This window comes from Salmo salar, unplaced genomic scaffold (genome assembly GCF_905237065.1).
Source record: "Salmo salar unplaced genomic scaffold, Ssal_v3.1, whole genome shotgun sequence".
In the NCBI taxonomy this organism is placed as follows: Eukaryota; Metazoa; Chordata; class Actinopteri; order Salmoniformes; family Salmonidae; genus Salmo; species Salmo salar.
The window spans coordinates 98,920-121,830 of NW_025549279.1; the positions used below are offsets into that span (position 1 = coordinate 98,920).

A 22,911-nucleotide genomic window follows, 5' to 3' on the forward strand; every position below is an offset into this window, starting at 1 on the left:
GAATCAAATATCTTAAATTTGGACTCAACGGACCAAAGGACAGATTTCCTTTACTGCATGCTCGTGTTTCTTGGCCCAAGCAAGTCTCTTCTTATTATTGGTGTCCTTTTAGTAGTGATTTCTTTGCAGCAATTCGACCATGAAGGCCTGATTTACGCAGTCTCTTCTGAACAGTTGATGTTGAGATGTGTCTGTTACTTTAACTCTGTGAAACATTTATTTGGGCTGCAATTTCTGAGGCTGGTAACTCGAATGAACTCTGGTTCTTCCTTTCCCGTGGCGGTCCTCATGAGAGCCAGTTTCATCATAGCGCTTGATGGTTTTTGCGACAGCACTTAAACTTTCAAAGTTCTTAATTTTCCGCATTGACTGAGCTTAATCTCTTATAGTAATGATGGACTGTCGTTTCTCTTTTATTTGAGCTGTTCTTGCCATAATATGGACTTGGTATTTTACCAAATAGGGCTATCTTCTGTATACCGCCCCTACCTTGTCACAACACAACTGATTGGCTCAAACGCATTAAGAAGGAAATAGGTTTCCACAAATTCACTTTTAACAAGGCACACCTGTTAATTGAAATACATTCCAGGTGACTACCTCATGAAGCTGGTTGAGAGAATGCCTAGAGTGTGCAAAGCTGTCATCAAGACAAAGAGTGGCTACTTTGAAGAATCTCAAATATAAAATATATTTTGATTTAACACTTGTTTTGGTTACTACATGATTCCATATGTGTTATTTCATAGGTTTGATGTCTTCACTATTATTCTACAATGTAGAAAATAGAAAAAATAAAGAACCCTGTAATGAGTAAGTGTGTCCAAACTTTTGACTGGTACTGTATATGTACAGGTAATTTCGGCTCATTTATGCATATTGTTCAATTCGGACATTAAAGCATCACTAATATACTACAGAACAAAGTCCAGGGATGGGTCTCAGTGTTTTCCTCAATTCTTTGCTTCTCAAAACCTCCGATGGAAGCAAGGAGAAGGACTTGATGAGTCAAGGAAAATACTTCTGAGATCTACCCAAAGGGAGGCGTGGGGTTAGAGGAAAATAATCTGAAGTAGAGGGTCACTTTGTTGAACAGGACTCCCTAATCTTCTACAAACATTAGATTCCAACAAACTCTTTTCCAGAATCTTAAAGGCATGTACAATAAATTGCAAGACTTGTAGTATGACGCTAATTGTTTTCCTTCCGATACTTATTCATTGTAGGGTAATCATGAATAATATTGTAGTGATACCATGGTAATAACTACCACTATGTTTTGGTGAAGATAAGAATGACCAGTTGTAAGGCTGACTTTGTCTTAGCAACATAAATGCATGTATACTGGTTATTGACACGTTAATATACATCATAGAATAACAAAATAACTCAATCATGCGATTGTTCAGCTTGCCAATGTAAATGGTATCATAGCAACTGTGTTCAGTAATACTGTTTATATAGGAAGTATACCTTTACAATAAAGGGGTAAAAAAATGTACTGCAGTGAGTGAAGTGTTTCATTATCTACAGTTCCAGAGCATCAGGGTTGGATCAATTCATTTTAAAATCTGGTAATTCGGTAAGTAATCGACTGAATTTAAATGGTATTGACCCCACCCTGTTAAGCATACAGTCCTAAGTCTGAGAGGAGTTCTAGTTGTTCCGTTAAAGGGTTGGAATGGAAGCATACAGTAAATACCCGTTATCAAAATGACAAAGTGAATAACAATTAAGTCATGATGTCATTTCCTGGTGGACAGAGAACCTTGGTATGATGCGTTTGTGGTTCGGTACAGGATGTTGTGCTTTTTAATCTGAGGAATATATGTCATTATTGATCTCTGAAGAATGTTTCAAGAGGGATGTAATGAGTCCCTAAATGATCAATTGAAATGTAATTGTAGCTTATGTTGCTTGCTTACAATACTGTACAGGTCCCATATATTCAATTTCCAATTGCCTTTTAACATTATATAGTGCCACGTATTTCATTTCCATCATTTACTGTATTTACATGTGGCCATGCCTGTCCATCTATCACCTCTATATGGGTGTCCATTTTGCACCAGGGTTCTCTGGATCACAGGAAATGATGTAACTATAGGTGATATGACACCAAGAGACCAGGTCAGGTGACAGATGTACAGTGTGACTGTGTTGTTGTTACTAGGGTGGTGCTGTGAATGGGAGGGTGTACTGTCCTCAACTCCTCTGTAACCACGGTTACATGATACAACACTGGGTGGCTCCGCAGCAGTCCTTGATGATGGTGATGGACTTGGTGATGGTCGGCTTGGTGGGCGGAGGATCAGGGACTTGTCTCTTGGGCTTCTGGGGATCTAGGGTAAGAGAGTATGGGCAAATCTGAGATGTCATAGGCACCCTACTCCCAACATAGTGCACACATTTTTGCACTCCTACCAGGGGCTCGTATAGGGGTGCACATTTGGACACGTTCTCTGTGGTTTTAGATGGAAATGGAAAAAGGCACAGCCATTTCTCTAGGATTCCCATCTTTGAATCTGTCTGAATGAAGTCCAAGCCATGATTAGATTAAATCAACGCCATAACAACTAAGACTCTGTTCTCGAATCGATATTCTGATATGATTTGAGTCAGCTGCTATCACACTAATTCCATTACGTGGCTTGTCAGTTGTCCCTTGTTGCCACTTGATTTATCTCGGTCTTGACCTAATGTGACAGAGCCAGTGTGCCTGGTATGAAACTGTATGACAGTCAGGGCCACTCATGGTCTGTGACTCTGGATATGACAAAACTAATCTGCTTGGTATTATACACTGCTCAAAAAATAAAGGGAACACTTAAACAACACAATGTAACTCCAAGTCAATCACACTTCTGTGAAATCAAACTGTCCACTTAGGAAGCAACACTGATTGACAATAAATGTAACATGCTGTTGTGCAAATGGAATAAACAACAGGTAGAAATTATAGGCAATTAGCAAGACACCCCCAATAAAGGAGTGGTTCGGCAGGTGGTGACCACAGACCACTTCTCAGTTCTTATGCTTCCTGGCTGATGTTTTGGTCACTTTTGAATGCTGGCGGTGCTTTCACTCTAGTGGTAGCATGAGACGGAGTCTACAACCCACACAAGTGGCTCAGGTAGTGCAGCTCATCCAGGATGGCACATCAATGCGAGCTGTGGCAAGAAGGTTTGCTGTGTCTGTCAGCGTAGTGTCCAGAGCATGGAGGCGCTACCAGGAGACAGGCCAGTACATCAGGAGACGTGGAGGAGGCCGTAGGAGGGCAACAACCCAGCAGCAGGACCACTACCTCCGCCTTTGTGCAAGGAGGAGCAGGAGGAGCACTGCCAGAGCAATGCAAAATGACCTCCAGCAGGCCACAAATGTGCATGTGTCTGCTCAAACGGTCAGAAACAGACTCCATGAGGGTGGTATGAGTGCCCGACGTCCACAGGTGGGGGTTGTGCTTACAGCCCAACACCGTGCGGACGTTTGGCATTTGCCAGAGAACACCAAGATTGGCAAATTCGGCACTGGCGCCCTGTGCTCTTCACAGATGAAAGCAGGTTTACGCTGAGCACATGTGACAGACGTGACAGAGTCTGGAGACGCCGTGGAGAACGTTCTGCTGCCTGCAACATCCTCCAGCATGACCGGTTTGGCGGTGGGTCAGTCATGGTGTGGGGTGGTATTTCTTTGGGGGGCCGCACAGCCCTCCATGTGCTCGCCAGAGGTAGCCTGACTGCCATTAGGTACCGAGATGAGATCCTCAGACCCCTTGTGAGACCATATGCTGGTGCGGTTGGCCCTGGGTTCCTCCTAATGCAAGACAATGCTAGACCTCATGTGGCTGGAGTATGTTAGCAGTTCCTGCAAGAGGAAGGCATTGATGCTATGGACTGGCCCGCCCGTTCCCCAGACCTGAATCCAATTGAGCACATCTGGGACATCATATCTCGCTCCATCCACCAACGCCACGTTGCACCACAGACTGTCCAGGAGTTGGCGGATGCTTTAGTCCAGGTCTGGGAGGAGATCCCTCAGGAGACCATCCGCCACCTCATCAGGAGCATGCCCAGGCGTTGTAGGGAGGTCATACAGGCACGTGGAGGCCACACACACTACTGAGCCTCATTTTAACTTGTTTTAAGGACATTACATCAAAGTTGGATCAGCCTGTAGTGTGGTTTTCCACTTTAATTTTGAGCGTGACTCCAAATCCAGACCTCCATGGGTTGATAAATTGGATTTCCATTGATTATTTTTGTGTGATTTTGTTGTCAGCACATTCAACTATGTAAAGAAAAAAGTATTTAATAAGATTATTTCATTAATTCAGATCTAGGATGTGTTATTTTAGTGTTCCCTTTATTTTTTTGAGCAGTATATATCTACATCTTTACTGTATATGTGCTTTTAATATGTACTTGAGCGTTTTCATCAAGGCCACTGTGACCATGACTATGTTGTTGTTGCATTGTCAAGAGGGTGAACCTGTAAGCATTTCATTGCACTGCGTCCTACACGTGTATTGAATTTAAGCTATTGATTATGTACTAGTGTGTGTTTTGTATGAAGGATACTACTCACTTTGGGCAGCTTCTCTGGCCAGCTTCTCCAGAGGCATCAACTTCTGTCTCAGGAACTCAGCCATCTCCTTGTCCTCCTCCTGCTCCCTGTAGAGAGGATATGGGTTACAGTTAGTGGTTACCCCTTACTCAATGGCAAAACGTCACATAGTCTGTAGAATAGCCCCATATGTACGTACCAAGGCATTTGCCCCTAAACAGTTGTCACATTCCAGACTGTAACATACCCTGCGGCCATACTCCTATTCCATAAAGTTAGTGACTATTTACGGCACATAAAATCTCCATGCACATTGCTTTGTTTCCAAGAATGTCTCGCAATCTGTCCGTTGCAGTTTACTTCTCAATATCCTCAATACTCCATACATTCACTGAATGACAGACACACTGTGATCTCATATCAGCTTTGCTGTCTGTAAGTAAATGTCAAAGAAAGGAGGACCAAGATAGTACGCAGAGAATGGGGAGTAAGTGAGAGACCAAGGGGGACCAAGATAGCAGGCAGAGAATGGGGAGTAAGTGAGAGACCAAGGGGGACCAAGATAGCAGGCAGAGGATGGGGAGTAAGTGAGAGACCAAGGGGGACCAAGATAGCAGGCAGAGGATGGGGAGTAAGTGAGAGACCAAGGGGGACCAAGATAGCAGGCAGAGGATGGGGAGTAAGTGAGAGACCAAGGGGGACCAAGATAGCAGGCAGAGGATGGGGAGTAAGTGAGAGACCAAGGGGGACCAACGTAGAAGAGGAAGTGGAGATGATAAGGAGTTGAAATGTGGTCATGTGTCACCTCCCTCAGACTGTCTGGCAGTTAGACCGTAATCTCTCCACCTCCCTCAGACTGTCTGGCAGTTAGACTGTAATCTCTCCACCTCCCTCAGACTGTCTGGCAGTTAGACAGTAATCTCTCCACCTCCCTCAGACTGTCTGGCAGTTAGACCGTAATCTCTCCACCTCCCTCGGACTGTCTGGCAGTTAGACCGTAATCTCTCCACCTCCCTCGGACTGTCTGGCAGTTAGACCGTAATCTCTCCACCTCCCTCAGACTGTCTGGCAGTTAGACCGTAATCTCTCCACCTCCCTCGGACTGTCTGGCAGTTAGACCGTAATCTCTCCACCTCCCTCGGACTGTCTGGCAGTTTGACCGTAATCTCTCCACCTCCCTCGGACTGTCTGGCAGTTAGACCGTAATCTCTCCACCTCCCTCAGACTGTCTGGCAGTTAGACCGTAATCTCTCCACCTCCCTCAGACTGTCTGGCAGTTAGACCATAATCTCTCCACCTCCCTCAGACTGTCTGGCAGTTAGACCGTAATCTCTCCACCTCCCTCGGACTGTCTGGCAGTTTGACCGTAATCTCTCCACCTCCCTCGGACTGTCTGGCAGTTAGACCGTAATCTCTCCACCTCCCTCAGACTGTCTGGCAGTTAGACCGTAATCTCTCCACCTCCCTCAGACTGTCTGGCAGTTAGACCGTAATCTCTCCACCTCCCTCAGACTGTCTGGCAGTTAGACCGTAATCTCTCCACCTCCCTTAGACTGTCTGGCAGTTAGACCTTATTCTCACAACCTCCCTCAGACTGTCTGGCAGTTAGACCATATTCTCTTCCCCTCCCTCAGACCGTTGGGCAGTTATACCTTAATCTCTCCAGCTCCCTCCCTCCACCTCCCTCTCTTCATCTCTTTCCCTCTCTCCAGCTCCCTCCCTCCACCTCCCTCTCTTCAGCTCCCTCCCTCCACCTCCCTCGGACCACAGTTCTACCTTAATCTCTCCAGCTCCCTCCCTCCACCTCCCTCTCTTCATCTCTTTCCCTCTCTCCAGCTCCCTCCCTCCACCTCCCTCCACCTCCCTCTCTTCAGCTCCCTCCCTCCACCTCCCTCGGACCACAGTTCTACCTTAATCTCTCCAGCTCCCTCCCTCCACCTCCCTCTCTCCATCTCTTTCCCTCTCTCCAGCTCCCTCCCTCGGACCACAGTTCTACCTTAATCTCTCCACCTCCCTCCATCCCTCCACCTCCCTCTCTCCATCTCTCTCCCTCCCTCTCTCCAGCTCCCTCCCTCCACCTCCCTCTCTCCAGCTCCCTCCCTCCACCTCCCTCACTCTCTCCACCTCCCTCCCTCCACCTCCCTCGGACCACAGTTCTACCTTAATCTCTCCACCTCTGCATCGTCCACTAGGAAATCCCTCTTCTGCACCAGTTTATGGATTTTCAGGATCAACTCCTCCTCCCACTGTCTCTGTTTCTTGGTCTTCTCTCTCTCTGGAGGAAGAAGAGAGGGAGAGAGGGAAGGGGATAGAGGGAGGGAGGTAAAGAGGGGGTTAGATTTGAAAGATGATTGATGTTTTATATCAAACTAAAAAGTATATTTTTATCTTATATTAAATACATTTCTCAACTGATACAACATTTGTGAGATACTGAGCTACAGGGGAAGAGGAAACTTCCTGGGAAGGCAGCGCATGCTACCAAATAGTGATTCACATCAGAAACAGTAGGGTCCCTATTCAATCTGTAAAGCTCAAGTGATTGAAATGTAAAAGTAATTTCCAGTTGAGCCGACATATGCAGTGATACCGTGAATGCAGTCTCTACTAAAGCGGGACAGGTGCCTTTAAATTTCAATCATGCTGTAAAGCTGAACTTCTGCGATGCGGATTGAATAGAGTCCTAGAAATTTAGATTCTTAAATAGTCCTCCTTGTGTTTAATTCATGAGAACTAATCGGGAGACAAAATATGCAAATGCTGTTCAATGATGCAATGTCCTGTCTGAATGGGGGAATTTGCATAAGCAGTCGTATATTAATGGAATTAATCTCAAATGTTATCCTATGCCCTACACAGGACATTACTTTTGACCAGAGCCCAATGGGTTCATTTGCATAAGCAGCCATATATTCATAAACTCCGTATCCAATTCTCTGGAAAGGATTTTGACTTTATTCCCCTGACCTTCACACTGAAATCAAATCAAATTTATTGGTCACATACACATGGTTAGCAGATGTTAATGCGAGTGTAGCGAGATGCTTGTGCTTCTAGTTCCGGCAGTGCAGTAATACCTAACGAGTAATCTAACAATTTCACAACAACTACCTAATACACACAAATGTAAAGGGATGGAATAAGAATATGTACATATAAATATATGGATGAGCAATGGCCGAGCGGCATAGGCAAGATGCAATAGATGGTATAAAATACAGTATATACATGTGAGATGAGTAATGCAAGATATGTAAACATTATTAAAGTGTAAATATTATTAAAGTTTAATAATATGTAAACATTATTAAAAATTATTTTTAAGTGACTGGTGATCCATTTATTAAAGTGGCTAATGATTTGAGTCTGTATGTAGGCAGCAGCCTCTCTGTGTTAGTGATGGCTGTTTAACAGTCTGATGACCTTGAGATAGAAGCTGTTTTTCAGTCTCTCGGTCCCAGCTTTGATGCACCTGTACTGACCTCGCCTTCTGGATGGTAGCGGGGTGAACAGGCAGTGACTCAGGTGGTTGTTGTCCTTGATGATCTTTTTGGCCTTCCTGTGACATCAGGTGCTGTAGGTGTCCTGGAGGGCAGGTAGTTTACCCCCGGTGATGCGTTGTGCAGACCGCACCACCCTCTGCAGACCCTTGCGATTGAGGGTGGTGCAGTTGCCGTACCAGGCGGTGATACAGCCCGACAGGATGCTCTCAATTGTGCACCTGTAAAAGTTTGTGAGGGTTTTAGGTGACAAACCACATTTCTTCAGCCTCCTGAGGTTGAAGAGGCGCTGTTGCGCCTTCTTCACCACACTGTCTGTGAGGGTGGACCATTTCAGTTTGTTTGTGATGTGTAAGCCGAGGAACTTAAAACTTTCCACCTTCTCCACTACTGTCCCGTTGATGTGGATAGGGGGGTGCTCCCTCCGCTGTTTCCTGAAGTCCATGATCATCTCCTTTGTTTTGTTGATGTTGAGTGAGAGGTTGTTTTCCTGACACCACACTCCGACTGCTCTCACCTCCTTTCTTTAGGTTGTCTCGTCATCGTTGGTAATCAAGCCCACTACGGTTGTGTTGTCTGCAAACTGGATGATTGATTTGGAGGCGTGCATGGCCGTGCAGTCATGGGTGAACAGGAAGTACAGGAGAGGGCTGAGCATGCACGCTTGTGGGACCCAGTGATAGACTGAGACACACACACACACACACACACACACACACACACACACACACACACACACACACACACACACACACACACACACACACACACACACACACACACACACACACACACACACACACACACACACACACACACACACACACACACACACACACACAGCAATAGATGGAGAACAGTGTGCAGTGTTGTTGACAGTAGTAATAGTAGGTGGGAAAGCTGAGGCACCAAGCAGGAGAGGAGTGCAGTCTCAGCTCTTTCTCTCCCACCGGGATAGAACTGGATCCGTACAGCCATTCCCTGGAGTCATAGTGTCCCCGGAATGCATAGACGGATGCAGAAATCGGAATGTCAAATGGAAAAGGAAAAGCAGTGGGGCTATTGCCTTTCTCTGTACTGAGGTAATAACAAAGCTTGTTGGGTCACATACATATTGATACATAGAGTATGGTATATTATGACTCATAATGGTGTAAGGAATTAGATTTGATTTGGAATGTGTGCTAAATGTCAATGAATGTCATGCATAATGTCCTGGATTTAGCTTCTATGTAAGCAGTATGGCATCTGTACAGTATGTAGGCTTTATGTGTGCTCTAATGAACAATTCATTCCATTGTTCTTGTTTGTTGCGATTCCAGATTATCACTAATACAGATCCAGTCACTATGTCATCACAAGTTCATAAGCAAAAGGAGAAACTAGCCTGGTACCAGATCTGTTTGTGCTGTCTGGGACCAGGCTAGACAGCTAACTCTAGACTGTGACGTTGTAGAGTTGTGAAGTTGTAGTGGCTATTTGACTCCATCTGCTGTCAGCCGTGGCCACAAATAGACCTAACATCATTTGTGGAGGAAAGTATAAATAAAGTAGTATTCGTTGAAATAATCTTTGGCCACAGTCTCAGGAAATGGACCATTGGCTCATATAGCCATTACGGTTAGCTATGCGTGCGTGTGTTTGTGCGCCTGTGTGGCCATTATGACTGTGCCTGCTCTAAACTACCTGAGGGGAAGAACCTCCCCGCCTCATAACTCTCCCATGTCCCTGAGAGTTACAATCAATTGTGCGGCTACTTTACCGCAGTGAACCTACCCACAAATCACCTCACCATGTAGCAGTAGGTAGCTGCATACAGTAGCAGTTTTTCTCCTCTACCCTATTTTTGGGTCTATACTCACTACAGCAGGGGTGTTTTTCCTTTCAATTAAGACCTAGACAACCAGGTGAGGAGAGTTCCTTACTAATCAGTGACCTTAATTCATCAATTAAGTACAAGGGAGGAGCGAAAACCCGCAGACACTCGACCCTCCGTGGAATGAGTTTGACATGTGCTCTACAGCATGCAGAAGCAATTTGGCTAAGCTAAGGGTACATTGAGGATACATCCTGATATGCTTGTTCTATTTCCTAGAGGGACAGACAGTATGGCTCATTTTTCTCCCTGTTATGTTGCCGGGTAGAATAGGACAGGGCAGGGCGGTGAAGTGGATTTCTTGGCTGTAGTTATGTATGGTTAATACTATATGGTACATTTTTCTCTCTGTTGCCAGGTAGTATAGGAAAGGCAAGAGGACAGGAGAGGGCAGCCAGTGGAGGTGTTGTGATGTCTGTGTTGCCGTTAGTTACCTGGATATATGGTTATTGATAAACTGGGTGGTTTGAGCCCTGAATGCTGATTGACTGACAGTCGTGGTATATCAGACCGTATATCACAGTTATGACAAAACATTTATTTTTACTGCTCTAATGACGTTGGTAACCAGTTTAACCTCCACGGGATTGGTGTCGCCCCCCCACGGGGAGGTTGAGCTAACGTGCGCTAATGTGATTAGCATGAGGTTGTAAGTAACGAGAACATTTCCCAGGGCATATCTGATATGGGCAGAAAGCTTAAAATCTTTTTAACCTCTACGGGATCAGTGTCCCCCCCTGCAGGGACGGTTGAGCTAACATAGGCTAATGTGATTAGCATGAGGTTGTAAGTAACAAGAACATTTCCCAGGACATAGACATATCTGATATTGTCAGAAAGCTTAGATTCTTGTTAATCTAACTGCACTGTCCAATTTACTGTAGCTATTACAGTGAAAGAATACCATGCTATTGTTTTAGGAGAGTGCACAGCTATGAACTTGAAAATGTATTAATAAACCAATTAGGCACATTTGGGCAGTCTTGAAACAACATTTTGAACAGAAATGCAATGGTTCATTGAATCAGTCTAAAACTTTGTACAAACACTACTGCCGTCTAGTGGCTAAATTAAAAAGTGTGCCTAACCTGGAATATTACATGTTGGCCTTTCTCTTGCATTTCAAAGATGCAAGATCTAATGTGTTATATTTTCCTACATTAATTTCACATTTACACAAACTTCAAAGTATTTACTTCAAATGGTATCAATAATATGCATATCCTTGCTTCAGGTCCTCAAGCTACAGGCAGTTAGATTTGGGTATGTCATTTTAGGCGAAAATGTTTTAAAAAAAGGGTCCAATCCTTATTATAATAGCAATAAGGCACCTCGGGTGTTTGTGGTATATGGCCAATATACAACTGCTAAAGGCTGTATCCAGGCAATCCGTGTTGAGTCGCACCTAAGAACAGCCCTTAGCCGTGGTATATTGGGCTTATACCACACCCCTTGTGCTTTGTTGCTTAAATATATACCTCAGGTATATGGTTGATATATGGTCGATTTTTCTGCCTGTTATTGGGTAGGATAGCTGTGGGCAGTGGAACTGTTGTGACTGTGATTGTCTCTATTTGTTGCTGTTAGTTACCTGGTACAGTTACCACCTTCCTCAGCTCCTGTTTCAGACTCATGATGTCTTTGCAGAGCTGGATGTCATCCGCCCTGGAAAAGACAACAACATTTATTCCAGTTAGGAAGGGTAAAGCACAGTGTGACTCTATGGCCCTGTTCCATTTTGGTTCCTCTAAGTGACCTGGCTATTGGAGGCCTATTGACATAATTTGCATTCATCTAGTTATTTCAGATCTGTGAGCTAGGGGGAACGGGATAGGATTTGAAAAGGTATGGGGCCTGCTATCCATTCTATCCATTTCCTAACATAAAAATGCCCTACTATATATCAATGCGGCCCAGTACATAATAAACACACTGTGCAGTCATACTGACAGATATCTTATAAAAATAGTGTTTTACAGTAATATAGGGAATAGTGTGGGCAGATGAAAAGTGTTGAATGAATCACTCCTCTACCAGATCCTCTGGTCCTGAAGACCCACCCTGAGGACCCTACTGGTACCTCTCTGTCATGTCATCCCCCTCTCTTCTCCTCCCCTTCCTCCCTCCATCCCTTGTTCTTCACCTCCCCTCCCTCCATCTCTCCTTCCCTCTCTTTCCACTCCTTCCCATCCATCCCTCCATCCTTCCCTCTCCTCCCCTCCATCACTCCATCTTTCACATTTTCTCTCTTTCCCCTCTCTTCTCTGCCTCCTTCCTCTCTCCCTCTCCCCTCTCCACCCCCTCACATTCACCTCTCTCTTCCTCTCCTCCCCTCCTTTCCCTCCCTCCATCCATCCCTACCTTTCTCTCTGCAGCGCTGTGACAGCTACCAGGGATTTAAGTCTCTTTGTTGTAAATCACAGACTGATGACTCATCCACCAGCTCCAAACACCTCTCCTTCCTCCTCCTCCCTCCATCTCTCTCTCCCTGTTCCTACTCAGTCTCCTCTCCCTCCCTCCCTCCCTCCATCCCTCCATCTCTCACCTCCCCCTCTCCCCCCTTTGCCTCCTCCACTCTCTACCTGTCCCTCTTCTTCATCTCCCTCTCCTCTTCCTCCATCCCTCTCCCTGCTATCCTCCCTACCTCCCTTCATCTCTCTCCACCTCCTGTAGTTCCCTCTTTCTCCCCTGTTCCCATTCTTCAGCCTCTTCTCCCTCTGCTCTTTCGAGCCCCTGTAATTTCTCACCCACTCACTTGTTCCTGTCTCTCAACCTCAACATCTTTTCTCTCCTCCTCAATATCCCCTATCGTCCATGTGTTGTTTACTCACTCACTAGAACCCAACGGTGCATCCAGAAGGCTTTGCACTCTGCCACTCCATCTGCTACAGAATGTGTGTGTGTGTGTCTGAGTCACACATAGCTGGAGGTATTGGCATCACTGTTCACTGATGAAGCCATCCAAGCTAATGAAGCCACACTTCCCATCGATCTCTTTCCAGTTTCTATTGATTGTATTTGCCATCACACCAAAACATTTCACTGTATATTTTCTCAATGTTTATAACTCAATAGCGACACAATATGGTGGTAGAAGATCCCCTGAAAATCAAGCATGAACTTCTGATCATCTGGTCACCTGACCCCGTGACAAGACCAATAAGATCCCCAACGACCTGCTGATGGCGGCTGCAGGCTCCCCTGTCTCCTGATCGTCCTGGACTTGAGAGCAGTGTTTGACACTGTCAACCACCCCATCCTCCTGGAACACCATCGGACTGTCTGGATCAGCTCTGAGCTGGTTCCACTCCTACCTCTCAGACAGGACTGAGTATGAGTATTGTGGTGTCCCACAAGGATCTGTTATTGGACCCATCCTGTTTGTCCTGTACATGGTCCCCCTCGGTCGTGTCATCAGCCGGCATGGAATCACATTGCACTGCTATGCTGATGACACCCAGCTGTATCTAAAAATGGCCCCCTGTCCCTCTGATGCAAGTGCCCGTCTGAACACCTGCCGTGAGCAGATAAGGGCACGAATGAAGCAAAACTTCCTTCAACTGAACAGCAGCAAAACTGAGGCCCTACTTCTTGGCACCCCCCACCAGGTCCAGCACTCACCGTTAACACACCTCATCATTGCAGGACAGATCACTCCTCTCTCCCCCTCAGTTTCCAATCTGCCTGTACAACTTGATTCCTCCCTGACCTTTGACAGCCACATCAGACGACTGTGTAAAGTGTTATTCTATCACCTCAAGAACATTGCCAAACTCCGTCCCACCCTCACTCAGTCTGACGCAGGGAAGCTCATCCATGCCTTTATCTCCTCAAGGCTGGATTACTCTCTTCACTGGGATCCGTGACAGGAGTCCTCAGAAGCTCCAATACGTCCAGAACAGGACTGCCCGGTTCCTGATGTGAGTGAGGAAACACCATCACATCACCCCCATCCTGGCATCTATGCACTGGCTGTCTCATTCCGGGTTGAATTCAAAACCCTTCTGCTGACTTTCCAGTGTATTCATGGCAAAGAACTGCTCTCCCTCCATAACCCTACCCGCACCCTCAGGTCCTAGCTCCTTGTCTCTTGTAGCGTCAGCTGGGTTCTTTGTGTCAGTTGCCCTCTCTAGTCATGTAACGTCCGTTGTTGGAATGAGACCAAGGCGCAGCGTGGGTTGGGTTCATCATACTTTAATATAAACGGTGAACCAGCAAAAACCAAAACAAGAAGCAACACAACGAACGAACAGTTTCGCAGGCTTCTCACAGCAATGCAAAAACAACTTCCCACAAAAGACAGGTGGAAAAAGGGCTACCTAAGTATGGCTCCCAATCAGAGACAACGATAGACAGCTGTCCCTGATTGAGAACCATACCAGGCCAAAAACCAAAGAAATACAAAACATAGATAGGGAACATAGAATGCCCACCCCAACTCACGCCCTGACCAAACCAAAATAGAGACATAAAAAGGAACTATAAGGTCAGGGCGTGACAGTCGTGTCCATTTCTTTCCTTCTATTTGTATTTTATATATTTTTTATGCACTTTAAGAATATCCGGTATAATGAAAAGCGCTTTAAAAATGCAATACGTTATTATTTTTATCATTATTATATGTAAGTATAATGAATTGTCATATATACGATATGAATGGGAATGTACAGTACAGTGCCTTCAGAAAGTATTCACACCCCTTGACTTTTTCCACATTTTGTTGTTACAAAGTGGGATTAACTTGGGATTTAAATCAATCTACACAAAATACTCTGTAATGTGAAAGTGGCCTTGTGTTTTAGGTTATTGTCCTGCTGAAGGGTCAATTCATCTCACAGTGTCAAGGTGGAAAGCAGAGTTAACCCAGTTATCCACTAGGATGTTGCCTGTCCTTAGCTCCATTTAGTTGATTTTTTTGTCCTGAAAAACTCCCCAGTCCTTAACGATTACGAGCATACCCATAGCATGATGCAGCCACCACTATGCTTGAAAATATGGAGAGTGGTACGCTGTCATGTGTTGTATTGGATTTTCCCCAAACATAACACTTTGTATTCAGGAGAAAAGTGAATTGTTTTGCCACATTTTTTGCAGTACCTTGTTGCAAACCGGATGCTTATTTTGGAACATTTTTATTCTGTACAGGCTTCCTTCTTTTTACTCTTTCAATTAGGTTAGTATTGTGGAGTAACTACAATGTTGTTGATCCATCCTCAGTTTTCTCCTATCACATCATTCAACTCTGTAACTGTTTTAAAGTCACCATTGGTGAAATCCCTGAGAGGTTTCCTTCCTTCTGGCAACTGAATTAAGAAGGACGCCTGCATCTTTTAGTGACTGGGTGTATTGATAGACCATCCAACATGTAATTAAGTTTCACCATGCTCAAAGGGATATTCAATGTCTGCTTTTTCATTTTTACCCATCTACCAATAGGTGCCATTCTTTGCGAGGCATTGGAAAACCTCCCTGGTCTTTATGGTTGAATCTGTGTTTGAAATTCAAGTGCTCGACTGAGGTACCATACAATTATCTGTATGTGTGGGGTACAGTGATGAGGTAGTTTTTCAAAAATCATGTTACACACTATTATTACACACAGAGTTAGTCCATGCAACTTATTATGTGACTTGTTTAACGGCTGAACTTGTAGGCCGGCTTGGCATGACAAAGGGGTTGAACATATTTCAGCTTTTCATTTTTTCTTAATTTATCATTATGTGGGTATTGTGAGTGGGCCAGTGACAAATGTAATATATATTAAATTCAGGCTGTAACACAACAAAATGTGGAAAAGGTGTGAATACTTTCTGAAGGCACTGTAATAGAATGGATACTGTTCTGTCTCTGCTTTAGCCAACTCCTTTCTGTACTGGCATGGAGCAGGCTGGCAATCACGTTAACTGATTATTCACAGTGTCAGAAATATGGCTTTACTACATCTACATCAGGATAATATCATTATCATCAGGATACACAGTATAAACCTGTTAGGCTTATGTGTATGGGTGTCATTATTTTCAAGGGTCCCAAAGAGTCTACGTACTCTCTTTAATGTACATAATACATTCACCCACTCTTGGAAGAAAATGGAAATTCAATGTATCTATTCCAATGAGCTTCAATATTATTCAAATCCAACACGTCTTCGTGTCTCCTGACCCCTGCTGTCTCAGCCTCCAGTATTTATGCTGCAATATTTTATGTGTCGGAGGGCTAGGGTCAGTTTGATATATCTGGAATATTTCTCCTGTCTTATCCGGTATCCTGTGTGAATTTAAGTATGCCCTCTCTAATTCTCCCTCTCTTTTTTTCTTTCTTTCTTTCTTTCTTTCTTTCTTTCTTTCTTTCTTTCTTTCTTTCTTTCTTTCTTTCTTTCTTTCTTTCTTTCTTTCTTTCTTTCTTTCTTTCTTTCTTTCTTAGGACCTGAGGCCTAGGACCATGCTTCAGGACTACCTGGCCTGATAGCTCCTTGCTGTCCCCAGTCCACCTGGTCGTGCTGCTGCTCCAGTTTCAACTGTGTCGCCTGAGGCTATGGAACCCTGACCTGTTCATCGGACGTGATACCTGTCCCAGACCTGCTGTTTTCAACTCTCTAGAGACAGCAGGAGAGGTAGAGATACTCTGAATGATCGGCCAACTGACATTTACTCCTGAGGTGCTGACCTGTTGCACCCTCTACAACCACTGTGATTATTATTATTTGACCCTGCTGGTCATCTATGAACATTTGAACATCTTGGCCATGTTCTGTTATAATCTCCACCCGGCACAGCCAAAAGAGGACTGGCCACCCCTCATAGCCTGGTTCCTTTCTAGATTTCTTCCTAGGTTCTAGCCGTTCTAGGGAGTTTTTCTAGCCACCGTGCTTCAACACCTGCATTGCTTGCTGTTTGGGGTTTTAGGCTGGGTTTCTGTACAGCACTTTGTGACATCAACTGATGTAAGAAGGGCTTTATAAATACATTTGATTGATTGATTGATTAAAGCCGCAGTCTGTAATTATTTTATTGTGGTGTTGATGGTCTCTGTACAGTACTCACATAAAGCGCAGTTCGGACTCCCTCCTTACCAGCACCTCCCTGAGGCGCTGGATGCGAGCCATCTCCACTTCAATCTCATCTGGAGACATGATGCTCTCTGCCATGGACACATCTGACTGACCTGGAGGGAGAGAGGAAACTTTGTGTTTTAACACTATTGTGAGTTACATCATTCTAACACATCGGGAGAAGGGCAGGAGGGAGGGAGGGAGGGAGGGATTTCTAAATATTTTGGTCTTAAATATTTCAATAGATCATTCATAAAATACCAATACAATACCAACTTCTGGACTTCAGTACCAAAGGGCCTATTCTATTGTTGGCACCATCAAATAGTCTGAAGAGGAGACCTATTCCCTATTCCCTCCTTCCTCTGACTTAAAGAACAGTACATGGAATCACAATGGACTTGGTCCTGCCAAGCATTACTGCATTACTGTCTAGCCTTGCATATTATTCCCCTCCCTTTATCCAGTACAATGCCCAAGGCTTGTTTGGCAGAATTATTTTACAGTAATACAACACTACTCCCTGCTCCATCCAACGTCCAAATTATGAATGTGGCGCTCGAGTAAGTCAAGGGACAAGATACGCATAGTAAATTATCTGAAATGTAAATGGAATTTCTCTCTTGACTAAATGAAAAGCACGGTGTTGCTTTTGAGCTGTCTTTTTCAAGTCTTGTCTTCAAAGCAAAAGCTGGTCTTCAAAGCAAAAACCTGACTCACTCACACACTGTCAAAGTGCTTCTTGGCAAACTTAGACAAGTCCAGATGATAGCTACGGTATGTGTCATTGTGTCTCACAGTGCCCACCTAAAAGGAATAGAAGGTTCTAGTAAAATGGCTGATGACTAAGAAAGAAGTAGCTGACTACCATAAATTCGATTCCAGATATTCAGGCACTCTGGTGTGACGCTCGCTGAATCAAGAGCATAAAAATACATAATGGAAGGAGTCACTGACTCTGAGTGTTAGTGAGGCTTTGGAAGGGCTGACGGGTTGAGGTCTTGAAGGCGGTGGTTGTTTCCCAAATGGCACCCTATTCCCTATATAGTGCATTATATTGGTAAACAGAAAGCCCTTTGGGATGCAGACATTGGGAAGGGCCTCAAGCCAAAGAGATGAGAGAAATCTGATACTGGTTCTGACATAGATCAATGACCTGGAGTAACTCTTCACCGATTGGACTAATTCACCCTGAACCGGGGCCAATGACCTCACAAAGCCACCTATTCAACCAATAGCAATCAAAGACCGGACATAGCAACACAGTGAAGCCAATAGAAATGCAAACTGATGGAATAATAAACCTATATTGCTAGTCACTAATGCAGCGTTCAAGTGCTATTGGAGTTATCGTGAGCTCCTAGTTCCTAGTGGGAAATTTCACTTTAATAACCCTCCAAGCGGGAAACTTGGAGAAAAGGTTGTTAGCCGAGTTGCTGAGTTGTGAAGTTTCACCACAACCTTTCACCTTTTGAACCAAAAGGTGGCAACAAATCTGTTTTTGACAATTACAACCTTATCAATATGGAGAATGTAGTTAGTTTCACCATATTGTCAATGTTAAACAAGCTAACTAACTTTATTATTGGCAATGTTAGCTAGCTAAAATCTTATTGTTTAAAGAATTGTTCCGACTTCAAAATCACTTCAACACAATCATGTCAGACTTACGACTTCCCATTTTCCACGAGCACGTGAAGCCAGCATAAGCAACTGAATGATCATCGCAATCCCAATGTCAACCAACTGAACACACTACTAACAATAATCCTAGGCTTCTCCAATGTGTAACCTATGTCAGCAAGAAAGCAAACTGGGGGCGATTAATAAACGCATATTGCAGTCAATAGCACTAAGCCACAGAACAATCATCACGCTACCATTGTCAGAAAGAGTGCATAGGTCACAGGAGGCTGCTGAAGGGAGAACGGCTCATAATGACAGCCAGAATGACGGAAATGGAATGGTATTAAACATCTGGAATCCATGTGTTTGATGTATTTGTTACCATTCCACTAATTCCGCTCCAGTCATTACCACGAGCCCGTCCTCCCCAATGAAGGTTCCACCAACCTCCTGTGGCATAAGCCTAGGGGGCAACCACCTATCCTCTAATGTCACACCTTGGACATCCATTGTAAACTATAGCCTCCCATCCCCCACTAGGCAGGACGTAAATATTTCAGTCAGGGTTAGAAGGACGTACTGTACAGTACTGCTGGGAGACAGGCCTTCCAGACAGATTTTCTCTGTGGAGAGAGACAGGCTACGAGGCCAGAATGGTGAACTGACTGTTCTGTGACTCCTCAACCAACTACTGGTAATGCTATCCATCCAGAGACCTTTACAGGGTGCTAATGTGGAGGCAGGACTCTTAAAGACAATCGACAAAAGGGAAAGTAGTGGCGTTCCAAATCTTGGAAGTAACTAACAAAAAATGATGTCACCTCAATTTTGTCCCTCTATTGTTTTTCTTTTTGGCTGGAAGAGATTTTGACATTCATTTGAGTGACTGTTTTTGTCTAAGACAAATGTAACAAGAATCGAAATTGCATCCTGTGACTGTTCATAGCTGATGAGATTCAATGCTTAGCTCGACGTCGAGTCCTTGAATAAAAAGTAGCGGCTGTGTTTTCCCTGCTGTGGTAACCGCAGCATGAAAACATTGCTGATACCAACATAGTTGTCTCTGCAGTCAATAACACAGTGTGGTAAACTGTGGAGGATTTATACCAAGTGGTTTCTCTCTCTCCCTTTCTCGACCCCTCACTGCTCTCTCTATCTTTCTCTCCCTCTCTCCTCTTTCTCTCCCTCGCTACTCTCTTTCTACCTCATACAAAGACACACACACACACAAGTTGCTGCTGACTGTCAATAGGACCGAGCCACACAAAATCCTGACTGGCCCATTATGATGGCAGAGAGCCAGGTCTATAATGAACAACACCCAAAGGATCTAAACTGCCGACTGCTCTGAGTTGAGGAAGTTATCTTAACGCAGTACATACTCAGTCAGCACACACTCCCGTACTCAGTAGTCCACATTCAGCCATCAACAGGATTAGAGAGGAGGAAGATATTACTCATGGGGGTCTTCAGATACACTCCTGGCTACATGGCAAATGTTAAGTATGGAAGATTAGTATGAAGCAATGTATTGGGCATGCATTCTTCGTGGTATGCTTGTGTGGGCACCATGGCAGGCAGCATTGAAAGACAAAGTAAGAATCATGCTAAACCTACTACAGGAAAACAGACCCAGTATGGCCTACACACAGAACTGTATCGAAAAGCAAAAGCCTAAATAATAATCGCTGAAGTATCACGGCCTTATAGCTGAAATTTAAAGGCAAGGTTCCCGCGTTCGAGAAAACGCTGTATATGTCGACTCAATCCGGAAAATACCTTGACATTTTAATGCAGATCTTCCGCAATACGGATTGAATCTAGCACTAAATCTATACAGTAACAGCATAATTTAGTCCTCCCCAGTCCCCACAGTCACTATTATTAGAAATACCAGGCTTCCCTATCAACGTAGCTTCACTGTCATCACTGGCAGAACCAAGCTAGTTATTAACCCAATGTAATCGCACTAATTGCATTAAAACAAATTGCCTAATCAATACCCTGAACATCTCTTTATCAATCAACTGATCAGCATAATGAGAGCCTTGACAGAAGGAGGAGGGTGGACAGATGTCTGCTTGATGAGGAGAAGCAGATCTGTCATGTGAATATCATCTGCGTAGCAGCCACTTCAGGGTTATGTTCATTAGGGCATGCAATGGATAAAAAAAAGGTTTTGTAATGGAAAACGAACATGGGATTTTCTTATTGGACAAAGTCTGGTAGCCCCTCCCTGTTTCAGTCTGCTTTCCTCCTAATGAACAGGGCCCAGACGTACTGTGTTAATTGTAATGTTCCCCACTGTGTTTTAGTATTCAGCTATGCGTCTCCCAACACAGATGGAAGTTGAAAGTTGGAACACACAAGGAGGAACCAGGGGAAGGGAATGATGAATAGGTGGGTGTGTGTGTGTGTGTGTGTGTGTGTGTGTGTGTGTGTGTGTGTGTGTGTGTGTGTGTGTGTGTCTGTCTGTCTGTCTGTGTGTGTGTGGGGGGGGGGTTATGTACTGGATGGGGAAGGAGAATGGGGAAAGAGAGTCTATCTCTAAAAATAGATGCAGTCTTCTTCTATTCATATTCATGAGCTGAAGAATTAATCTCAGACTTTCTGCACACCCCTCTCGTCTCTCTTTTTCATTCCTATTCTAACAATGGAATTAATGAAGAGGACACTCAAAGAATATATTATTCCAAGATCCAATGGGCTGATTTCTGCTGAAAGTTTGATTCAGGCTGTTATGGTCAAATAGCACAGGAAGACATTGTGAGCATCTGAATGCAGATAAACAGTCATAATTGCAGTTAGGCCTATACAGATGTCACACAGACAGTCCTACACAAAATAGACCATGAAACATAACTACCGGTATAAGTCAAGTGAATATTGAACTTAACCCCTGTAGGTGTGTGAGGCTGACTCATGACAGGACTCTCTGCTGTGGATCTCTGGTTACATAAAGCACACAATATGACCTCTTGTTATGACTCTGTCATTCCTGACCTCTGACATCTGACCTCTCACCTCTGACCTCTGTTTACCCCCCATGACTCTCTTTATGTCTGTATTATTAGACATATATCATACTGTTCTGATGACAGCTTGGTAGCCTAGCCTACCCATAACATCACAAATAGATACCAGTAAAATTAAGAACAATGACCGTGGGACGTCATATAAACAACATTATTGAAACATTTATTTTAAAATGTATCTTCCTTCGAAAGACCTTTCATAATGCATTGATATCTTACTGATAAAAAAGGGATGAAAACGAGGAGGATGAAAATCTCTGGCCTGTCTCTACAGTTTGTTTATATCATCTTTCTTGCTGGTATCAGTGCTGGTGATGCTGGTATTGACTCAGACACTCACAGCCCAGCAGGTAGGCTTCTAGCTTGTTCTACCCTGCTGCATCCATCGACTGGAAGGGGTGCAGTTCAATATATTAGGCCAAAGACCCAGTCAGACAACTTTGGAATGTACAGTCAGCTGAAAGCGAAGAGCTGGGCATATTGCAGTCCTTCTTTAGTGTTATGGAAATAGGCTAGTAGATATGGGGTATTACATACCTGTATACATTTCGGGGCTCCTCTCCTTTGTGCTGTAGTAATATATACCGTTAATACAGTGGGTAAGCTATTATAAATGGAAACTTTTTTTTTTTATATGATTCTGAGAAAGATCTTCTCAAATATGAATGATATGGTTATTATCACTGAATAACTGGTCAAATGCACCTCCAAAATGCATTGAAAGCAAAGCACATGCATGGAGATTTGTTCTATTTTCAAGGCACTGGGAATGACATTTGGGAAACAATAAAGATGCACAGACCCATTGCAATTAACGGGTGTTGTTTTGCAACGCAACATCCCTTATCTGAAACCACATGCTTTATTCTGCACAGAGCAATAACCATTTTAACAGGCCAAAACGTTACTTTGCAATGAATGACGCTCACCTTTGTCTTTTGTCCATTCCGTTTCCGATACAGAGCCGTAGCTCTTCAATGAGCGCTCGGTATCAGAAATTGATTTCTTCAATTCCATAGCTGGAATTGATTTATGATACACTATGACTTTAATGGGTTGTGGAAAGGTGTGTTAAAATCCTATATTGAGTTCTGCTCTTCTGTTTTCCTTTCAGGATAAATCAGTTTCGCCGATTCGAAGGCACCGCGGAGCCGAGACGTCGAGCATCTTTATTTAAGCTTACAAATTCCTCGAAGTGTGGTACACAGATGGATGCAGAGCGCACGCGCATTGCGAACCAGAGAAAGGGAGAAAAACGGC

The 22,911-nt window shown here is 44.1% G+C and overlaps 1 protein-coding gene across 1 annotated transcript; it reads right to left on the reverse strand.

Moving 5' to 3' along the window:
- Positions 1-1,545: 1,545 nt before the first annotated feature.
- On the reverse strand, positions 1,546-22,899 carry LOC106564575 (bMERB domain-containing protein 1). Its single transcript, XM_014130718.2, has 6 exons — positions 22,581-22,899; positions 16,983-17,103; positions 11,531-11,604; positions 6,724-6,838; positions 4,585-4,670; positions 1,546-2,342 (listed from the first exon to the last, which is right to left on the reverse strand). Exons 1-6 carry the CDS (start codon positions 22,666-22,668, stop codon positions 2,227-2,229), a joined length of 600 nt encoding a protein of 199 aa, XP_013986193.2. The 5' UTR covers positions 22,669-22,899; the 3' UTR covers positions 1,546-2,226.
- Between the last annotated feature and the right edge of the window lie 12 nt (positions 22,900-22,911).